Source organism: Microtus pennsylvanicus, chromosome 5, assembly GCF_037038515.1.
Source record: "Microtus pennsylvanicus isolate mMicPen1 chromosome 5, mMicPen1.hap1, whole genome shotgun sequence".
Taxonomy (NCBI): Eukaryota; Metazoa; Chordata; class Mammalia; order Rodentia; family Cricetidae; genus Microtus; species Microtus pennsylvanicus.
Window position 1 is genome coordinate 87,528,672 of NC_134583.1, and position 10,316 is coordinate 87,538,987.

Consider the following 10,316-nt stretch of genomic DNA (forward strand, 5'->3'; position numbering starts at 1 on the left):
TTTAGTTAGTGTTTTAATTGCTTGAGAGGTTTCTCAAAAAGTCAAATCCTGTGAGGTGGCGATAGTGCACACCTTTAATTTCACCACTCAGGAGTTCAAGACCAATCTGGTCTACAGAGTGAGTTCCATGACAGGCTCCAAAGCTACACAGAGAAACCCCCGTCTCAAAAAACAAACAAGCAAGCACATAACCAATCAAACAAACAAAAAACATAAAAAAGTATCACCAACAAAGCTGAACAACCTAGTAGACCTTAACTAGACTGTCAACTTTGAATCTTAGCTCTGACCCTTCTTAGCTAGATAACTAACCCAGGACAAATTACTTAAGGCATTATGCTTGTTTCCAAATATATAAAAGGAATCATAGAATCCACCTTTGCTGGGCAATCATGGTGCACACCTTCAATGTGTAGGAGGGTGGGGGAGGGTGCAGGCAGGTCTTTTTAGTTTGAGGCCAGCCTGATCTACAGAGCAACAACACAGAGAAATCCTATCTTTTGTTTGTTTTTTTCAAGACAAGTTTTCTCTGTTTAAAAGACCTGGCTGTCCCGGAACTTGCTTTGTAGACCAGGCTGTCCTCAAACTCAGAGATTCACCTTCCTCTGTCTCCCGAAAGCTGGGATTAAAGGCATGTGCTACCACTGTCCGGCTGGAGAAATCCTGTCTTAAAAAACAAAAAACCAACCAAACAAAAATTAACCTTAAAGGTTGTTGAAAAACAAATTAGCAAATGGTTTCGCATCACTTAAAGACAGAGATACACTCTTAAAACTGAATTATACTGCAAATGCACCCTTATAACATCATAGAGCATACTTACACACATAGTATATCTGTCCTCAATGTCATTATGACACATCACTGTAATCATTAACTGTATTGTATGAGAATAATAACAAAGATGCCTGTACATGGTCAACAAAGACACATTCTGTTTTCAAGTGTTAGTGGATCATGGCTGATTGGATTAGGAATTTTAAGGACCAATTGCACATTCAACTTATGTGTGTTATTATCCAGTAACAATGAGCTATTTTTCCTATCACAGTGTGATACTTCTTTTATCTTTATCTATAACTCTTTAAGGACAAGAAAAAAATAGAATCAGTATTTTCATTTTTTTTAACATTTATTTATTGTGTGTATATAGCATGTAGTATGTAGCGTGTGCCCTTGCAGATCTTAAAAGTGCATCAGACCACCTGGAACTAGAGTTACAAGCAATTTTGAGGCATCATGGGGGTGGGGGTTGACTAGGAATTGAACCTTCATGTAAGTCTTAAAACTCACTTTAAAATATAGTATATCTTACTTAAGACCCAGGTATAGTGTATGCGATCCAATACATGATAGAGGGAGAAGCAAGCAGGATCACTAGAAACTTGAGGCCAGCCTTATTTGCATAGAAAACCCTAGTTTTATTTTTAAGACAAATGCTTAAAAAAAAGTGTGTGTGTGTGTGTGCGCGCATTAATTTTTAAAAGTTACATTATAAGGGCCTGGAGAGATGGCTCAGTTGGTAAAGTGTTTGCCCTGCAATCATGAGGACCTCAGTTTGATCTTCTGCAGTCTGGTAAAAGCTGAGTGAACATGGTGAATCATGCCTATAATTCCAGCAATCAGAGGTGGAAGCAGAAGGATCGGTTCAAGGTCATCCTCAGACAACGAGGTCTCTGTGAGACCCTATCTTCAAAAACAAAACAAAACAATGGCACCAACATGAAAGCTGGCCAATCGGTTTAGCCTAAATATCTTTTCTAAAAAATACAGTGAGAGTAGTAAAGGAAGACATAACATCTGGCCTCCATACTAACACTCCATACTAACAGGTGAGCACAACAGCACAAATATGGGCATGGGCACACACAAAATAGACAAAGTGAAGTGACCAAGGCCCCCACATGCAAGCATATACATATACACAAGGACAAATGTACACATATACAAAAATACAACATATTATTTTACACGACACTGTGCAATAGCTCATTAACTAAGAAGAAATATGCTAGTAAGGGTGGCATGACACAGGAAGAAATTACCTTACATAAGTTAAAAAAAAACAGGACAAAAGTCTCACAGAATCTCTAGATATCCTTACTTCAAGACTTCTCTACTTTGTTAAAAATGTGAGATGTTTTGTTTGCTGAAAAGGCTTTTCCTTTAAACACCAGACTTTAAAATCCTTTTTAGGTAGCTATCAAACAGTTCAACAATTCTATAAACTTGAAAAGTTAATTCCAGAGGCTAGAGAGATGGCTCAGCAGTTAAGACCACTTGCTCTTGAAGGAGACCCAAGATTAGTAATCCTGCACCCACACAGTGGCTCACAATTGTATTCCAATTCCAAGGGATCTGGCCTCTGTGGCATTTGTATGCATGTGGTAACAATACATACATACATACATGTAGGTAGACATATACATAAAACAAATCTTTAAATTTATTTTAACTATATGTATTTGTATTTATAAATAAATATTTGAGGGGCTGGAGAGATGGCTCAGTGGTTAAGAGCATTGCCTGCTCTTCCAAAGGTCCTGAGTTCAATTCCCAGCAACCACATGGTGGCTCACAACCATCTGTAATGAGGTCTGGCACCCTCTTCTGGCCTTCAGGCATACAGACAGAATATTGTATACATAATAAATAAATAAATAAACAAATAAACAAATATTTGATTGGGTGTGGTGGCACACGCCATTAATCCCAGTACTTGGGAGGCAGAGACAGGTAGATCCCTGAGTTCAAGGCCAGCCTGGCCTATAGAGTTGTACAGGACAGCCAGGGCTACATAGAGAAATCCTGTCAGGAAACAAACAAAACAAAAAACAAACAAAAAAAAGATTTTATTTATATACTACACAAATATTTATATAGGTATCTAGATATATATAAGAGAGACAATTTTTTTTCTCTGTATAGCCCTGGCCATCCTGGAACTCACTCTTGTAGACCAAGGCTGGACTCTAACTCAGAGATCCACCTCTCTCTGCCTCACAAGTGCTAAAGGTGTGTGCCACCACCACCCAGAATAAAATCTTATAAATGGATATGGATTCAGGGATATAAGATAAATCCCTGAAATACAGCTGACTAGAACATATGCACATCAGATATACTTGCTGATACATGTCAAAGCATTAAAAATTAGTTTATGTGTTTTCTATGTCTGTGCATGTGTGTGCTTGGTACCCAGGTGGTCAGAAGAGGGTATCAGATCCTCTGGAACCGGAATTAGTTACTTGTGAGCCTCCATGTGGTACTGGGAACTAAACCAGGTCCTCTGCAAGAGCAGCAGAGTGCTCTTTAGAGTGCTCTTAACCACTGAGCCATCTCTCTAGCCTTCCATACCAAATCTTTTTTTTTTTTTTTAACAAGCACATTAAAAGAAAAAGAAAAAAGAAAGCAGGCAAGGTAGTTCACACTTGAAATACCAGCATTCATGAGGTTGAGGCAGGAGGACTGCCACAAATTCCAGGCTACCATAGGCTATAGTGTGAGAAAGTATCTCAAAAAAGCAAACAAAAGAAACCTGTAGCCTTTTCTCTAAGAGTGAAGATCACCAGAAAATGGATTAGGGAACTATTTACTTACTTTTCTTCCAAACAGTCTAAACACAGAACCCAATAAAATCACATAAGTTCTTCAGTAATATTCTAAGCCTTTGAGTTCACCAGATCTCACATACAATTTTGTGGTTCTCCTACCCCACTCTACAAACTCAAATTCAAGTGTTTAAAATAACTGCACGGGGAATAATGCTAACAAAGGTCTCTATGACTAAGGAGAGACAACAACTCCTAGACTGCAGCAGAGAGATCCTGAGAGGGAAGCAGACTAAAAACACCCAAATGCACATACAAGCTAATCCCTCCAAACTACAAGAGTTCTTTCAGTAACATGCCTCATAAATTCCTTCCAAAATATGACACAGAACTTAAGCAGCATCCAGTATTGCCCTCAATCAATCACCTCAATAATCCTCCAAACTCACCAAACTGTTAACTTATTAAAAAAACCAGTTAACTTACCCCCCAAAAATCCATAGCTTATTAATGCCCTAGCTCAAAACTTAAAATTTTAAATAGTCAAATAATGTTAATTTATTGAATAAAACTATGCTTCCTTGATTTTTCCCAAAATTTACATTCTAATATAATGTATTCAGTTAGATTTACAACAGTATTGCTAAGTTAAGAATCTTAGTCCGGTTGCAATCCACAAAAACCTTTCATTTGCAGTTTGCAATGATTTCTATAAAAGTTTAGGCTGTAATTCCATTTCAACACAGGATGAATTAAGTATTTAACTATTTGACAAAAAAAAAAACAACAGTAGGATATTATTATACCTTCACCCCTCCTCTGGTACATGGAAAAGCCATTTAAATAATTACTTTCAAAAAAAGGGAGTTGAAAATACTAACCAATCTCTGGCTGTACCGAATCCTTTCTTCTTCAGGTTCCATCTCTTACTCTTCTGATGAAAATACTGTGAAGAAACCACTCTGGGGCTGCCTTCCTCTTCCTCCTTAGGAACCAAACTGCAAAGGAAATGAACAGATATAAGAATTCATTCTCAAACTTAAACATTCCTCATTAAGTTGAAAGTTAAGAATCCTTTCACGAATTTGGAGCCTTGACCCACATGGGCAAATGGTGTCACATCTTGTCAACATTAATCACATCACAACCATAGAACCCGGTCACATCGTTTGTTTCTGCCCATAGGATTGCAGTTAGCAAAACTTCCCGGCAACATTAGCAATAAATAGGTTAGACAGATTAGACAGACAGACAGACAGAGGAAAAGCCTCAGGACTTACTCCCCCAATCCCAATTTTTTTGAAATGGGGTCTCTCTACATAGCCTGGCTGTCTTAGAACTCACTATGTAAATCAGGCTGGCCTCAAACTCAAACGAGATCCGACTGCCTCTGCTTTCCGAGTGCTGGGATCAAAGGCGCGCGTGCCACCAAACCCAGCAAGAACTTTTATTTCTAGAGCCTGAATGACCAGTTGGAAGTACGCGCAAAAATAATCCAGATGCTAAACAAATGAGTTCTCCAACAAGTAATGAAAAACTATCAGCAAAAAGGGCAGATTACTTTCATCAAAAAGAGGGCAAGAAAAAACAGTTTTTACAGAAAGACTCCAAACCAATGCCCCATAGCCTTCTAGTAAGACTGCGCACAGTTGTTGCCTTCCCAGAACTACCCTCCACAACACAAGGTGTACAACTCGGAAACAAATTTGAGAGTTGCAATACGGAGGCAAAAATACCATCTGATTCAGATGGGTAAATAATAAATGAAACGACTATTAAATAAAGACAGGTTGGGTCGTCAATCAATCCATAACACCAAGAAAGGGTTTTGATTTTTCTAGATATTCTTTTTGCTGGATAATGGCTTCCATTGGGAATGCAAATGTTTTTCTCTCTTGTAAATATATTACGGCCACGTTAACGGAATCCTTTCAGGGGACCCGATGACATAGTTTGAGAGAGCAGTCCGTGGCACTGCCCTCCTCTGCCTCGGTGGTGAGGGCCATAGCCTGACCCCGCCAGGGCTGGACAGGAAAGCGGCAAACCTCGACTGCTCCCCCAGGGAAAAGGCGTTTCTATGGTTCACCCCTTGCAACGAAATAAAAACTTTACATCAAGTCTTTAGATCAGACAGGGAACCAAACTTCCCAGGGCGGGGGAGGGGGAGGGGGAATCTCACCGGGGATTTTGTTCTTGAGTTCTTGTCCAAGAGAGAAGATTCCAAAAACAGAAAAAAAAAATTAAATCCCTAACGTCGTCTTCGGTTTTTCTGTGTATTAACCCAGTATCCAAACACGGGTCAGAGCGACCCGGAAAAGAGGAAACAGTTACTGAATCAAGCCTCCTCTTCGGGCTTTACAGACTCGGAGTCCGAGGCGTTAGGAGAGGAGAGCAAGACACTCGGCGACTCCCCCGGGCCGGCAGTCAGCAGCCCCAGCCCGAGACCTGGGCACCCGGCCGCGAGGAGCACCCTCCTCGGTACCCTCGGCAGAGCGCAGACGCTTCCGAAGCCCAGGAGCCACGGCCGATCAGCTGAGATCCACCCGGCCGACGCTCCCCGCGCCGCCCGGCCCCCCGGAACGCGGGCCCCGGCCCCGGGGGGCGGAGGGGGCGGGAGGAGCGAAGCGCTCTGACTGGGGGCCCCCGGCTGCCTTTGCGTCGTCCCCTAAGCCGGGGCTCCGCGCTGCGGGACGATCCCCCCACCCCCCGGCTACTCCCCAGTCGCAGAGGAGGGACTCCGGGGGATGGGCCCCCTGTCGTTGCCCTTCCACCAGAGGAGCCCCCTGCCCGGGAGAGGAACAGCCGCGACAGGCCCGGGAGCTGGAAAGGTGCTCCGCGACCCGCCGCTACCGCCGCTGCTGCTGGGGAGGGGTGTTGTTTCCCTCACACAGGAGGATCCGCTGAAGCAGCCGCCGCCATTTTGAACCCGTCAGATTCTCACATACACACAGCTCCTCCGGGCTCACTGCGCAGGCGCCGTCTCCTCACCCCCCCCCCCCCGTCGTCTCTCCACCCCCACCTCCTTCAAGCCTCCCTGCGCTCCTTACCGCTCTCCCGGACACACGTGAACGCGCACGCGTCACTCCCCTCGAACGCGGACACGCCGCCGGCGCGCGCACGCGCGGAAGCGTCGGCCTCGAATCGCCCGCGCCCCGCGACGCCGACGCGGTTCCCCGCCCTCCCCACCTCGCGTCAGCCCGCAAGCCCTCTGGCCGGCCTACCGCCCCCGCTCCCTGCCCGCCTCCTTCCAGGGCACCGGCGCGGCGGGAGGCCTGCGCCTGCGCGCAAGCTGCGAGCCTCCTCCGCGGGCTCCCTCCCCCACGCCGCACTCTCGACACACACACACACACACACACACGCACACACATGCACACACGCGCGGGCACACACGCACACACACAACTTCGCCTGTGACCCCGCCCACCGCCGGCCAGCTCCGCCAGCCGCCCTCCCCCACTGCTCTAGGCAGGGCTGTGACCCCCGACCCCCACAAAACACAACGTCCCCCCACACGCAGTAGGGAAGCATCTCCCCTTCCCCTACTGGCATCTCTGCCCTAGGCGCCCAGACAGCCAGACGACGTAGGGCCAGGCGGCCTGTGCTAGGGCAGCCGTTGGCCGCCTCAGCGCGGGGTCCCCCGGGGTCATGCCATGGGAATGGGCCAGACCCGGGCGCCGCGCTCGGGCCTGCTCAGCCCGAGGGGGCGCAGAGAGGCGGCGTCTTCCCGCCGGGCGCTCTCGCGCGCGCGCCGGCCGGTGGACCGAGGCCCACCTGCTCGCCATCCCGGAGTAGGCCCCAGCACCCCCGCTGCAGGGCCTGGCTGCCGTTAGCACGGGGGGTTCCTCTGTGCAGCGACCCGGTTCCGCCTCACCCACTCCTTGCCGCTCCGAAGGGGCAGGAAACGGGAGTAGTAGCATGTCTGTCCTAGGCTCTGCTCCCTCAGGGGAGCTCCAGACGCTTGACAAGGGCGTCCACAGGTGCTGTGCGCGACAGTGGGATCCACGACGGCTCGGGGGCGGCGGCGGCCAGCGCACCCACCGCGGGCCACAGGCACCCGGGGAGGTGGCCCAGGAAGCCCCTGCTGTTGGCCACGCTCAGGTTTCCGTCGCGCCGGTGCCCTCGGCGGCCCGGGTGGGACGTGACCCCGCCCCCGGCGAGTCGGGGCGCCCCCCACTGAGAGGGGCGCGGGCCGCCCCTAACCCCAGGGCCGTGGCGTGTAAGGGAGGCCCAGCCGGGAAAATGTCTCCGGTCTATGTGCGCAGCTTCGCGCAAGGGTCAGCGATGGGGCAGCGGCGGCCCAAGCTGCCCGGCCCTGCCCACGAACGGGCTCCCACGGCTCGACAGCTGCCCGACGGGCTAGCAGGCTCCGGACGTCGACGGAGCCCAGCCAGAGGTAACAGAGCAATGCCATGCGAGCAGCCCAACTGCGCTCAAGGCAGTTCCCCAGCCAATCTCGTGCTTTGAGGCCCGTTTAAATTGTAAATCCCACAAAGGACGGTGGCCTGGACGCTACACATCCAAGTGCTTGAGGTTGGCACCTTCCCCTTGCTGAGTGGTGTCACACAAATCTTTTTCTCCCTGCCTTGATTTCCAACTCTTCAGCTTGATCCTGTAGAGTGTGGAATGGAAGAGGAAGAGGGCGGTGTAGCTATCAAAAAACGTCCATAAGCAGCCTTCTAGATCTTTTAGGAAGACGTTAGTGATTGACAGTTGGAAAAATGATACTTTTTCTATCACACTTTGAACTGGCGTAAAGACTCTCCTTAAACACAAAGTATTATTTAATAAAGCAGAAGCTTTTTGCTAAGGCACACGGGATTTTTACAGACATTCTCTGCTTTGTTTCACATCTTTAGTAGACAAGAGAAAGAACTTTGTGTTTTTAAACTTGTTTTAAAGATAGACAATTGGATTATAAAGTAAACCGTCAGTGTAATTACTGGGAGAAAGAGATCCACAGTTGTGCAACTGTCAACAGAAACATCTCACAACAATGGTTGGTTAGTCATCATCCTGCAGCCAGTGAGCACTTCAGCAGTTGAGCCATTTTGCCAGCTCCAGTGTCTATCTTTTTTTTTTCTTTGCTTGCTTGTTTGTTTTTTGAGACAGGGTTTCTCTGTATAACAGAGCCCTGGTTGTCCTGGAACTCCTCTGTAGATCAGACTGACCCCGAACTCAGAGATCTGCCTGCCTCTGCCTCCTAAGTGCTGGAATTAAAGTTGTGTGCCACCAGGTCTGGTTGGCGTCTATCTTTCTCTCTGTTTTTGGTTTTGTTTTGTTTTTTTCATTTGAGACAAGGTCTCCCTGAGTAGTCCTGGCTGGTCAAGAAGTTGCTATGTAGACTAAGGTGACCTAAACTCAAAGAGACCTGCCTATCTCTGCCTCTGAAGTGCTGGGATTACAGATGTATACCACCACACAGTTTTTTTCACCAAAGTGTCACACCATAACTGCTGGTAAGAATATGTACCGCTCTTGCAGAGGAGCTAAGTTTGGTTCCCAACACTACAGCTTCAGACTGTCTAGACTCCCACTGTTGGCCTCTACCAGTAATTACACTCATATACATATACCACTCCCAAGACACGGGTATCCAGAGAATTTTTAAATCTATTTTTAAAATCATTTAAAAAATATCCAGGCCACCCACTTTTTAGTGTGTGTTTGGGGAAATAGAGGGTTTACAGTTGAAACAAAAGCTGTGTTTTTAACTATATTAAACTATTTCAACTTATTTTTAAATTTTAAAGAGAAAACAAGGCTGCCCCAAAACAGTAGATCTGAACCAAAACAGAGAAGTTTGTCTTGAGGATTCCCCAAGAGGCAACACAGTCATCAGTGACTCAAGAGAGCAGAGACAGAGTGGCCACCCTGTGGATTTATGACACTCCTCATGAGCTTCTCTATGTCTCAGTTGTGAAATGAATAAGCTCAAAGTTAGTGTCTATCACATGATAGCTACTGTTCATGACCACTCTATGTCAGCTAGAGGTTAGCCCCAAAGTCCTGGGTTCAAACATCTTCCTGCCTCAGCCTCCTAAGCAACTAGGATAATGAGCAACTACTTTTAAGTTAGATTTTATTTGTGTATGTCAAGGCTTGCCTATGGAGACAAGAAGACAGCCTGTTGAAGAGGATCCTCTGCTTTCCTACTATGTGAGTCCCATATCAGATAGAATTCAGGTTGATAGGCTTGACACCAAGCCTTACCTGCTCAGCCTTCTCAGTGGTCACAGGCATGCACTTCCTGTCTTTGTTGTTATTGTTTTGTTTTGAGACAGGATCTTACCTTGGCTGGCCTAGCACTTATTATGTAGACTAGGCTGGCCTGGAACTTCTAGAGATCTCACTACATAACCCTCTTGAGTGCTGGGTTAAAGGCATGCACCATCACACTCAGCTTTTTCCCCCCCTTTTGGGGGTGAAAAGGTCTTGTATGTCATGGGTGTGTGTGCAAGTGTATGTTAGTGTATGTGTGTAGATCAAAAAGTAACTTAAAGAGTCACTTCTCTCCTTCTGTCATGTGGGTCCCAGGTATGGAACTCAGGTTGTCAAGCTTGGCAGCAAACACCTTTACCCACTTTGCCATCTTGTAAGCCCTATACTTAAAGTAATTTGGGAATTGTTGGCAGAGTACTTGTCTAGTAAGCACAAAGTTCAAGGTTCCATACTAGCATTTTATAGAACAGGGCAAGGTGTTACACACCTATAATCCCAGCACTCAGGAGATAGAAGCAGAAAAGATCAGAAATCTCAGAGTTCTAT

General features: G+C 46.5%; 1 protein-coding gene across 4 annotated transcripts in view; it reads right to left on the reverse strand.

Moving 5' to 3' along the window:
- Nucleotides 1-7,795, reverse strand: part of Kdm2a (lysine demethylase 2A) — a 75,723-nt gene extending 67,928 nt beyond the window's left edge. For 2 of the 4 annotated variants that reach the window (XM_075973036.1, XM_075973037.1), the window contains exons 1-2: nt 7,323-7,795; nt 4,433-4,549 (exon numbers count right to left, since the gene is read on the reverse strand). In XM_075973036.1, coding sequence (XP_075829151.1) covers nt 4,433-4,474 — 42 coding nt within the window. In that variant the 5' untranslated portion in view covers nt 4,475-4,549; nt 7,323-7,795. Of the gene's footprint in view, nt 1-4,432; nt 4,550-5,730; nt 6,522-7,322 lie in introns of those variants that run through there. The other 2 variants (XM_075973035.1, XM_075973034.1) reach the window with 2 other exon arrangements.
- Between the last annotated feature and the right edge of the window lie 2,521 nt (nt 7,796-10,316).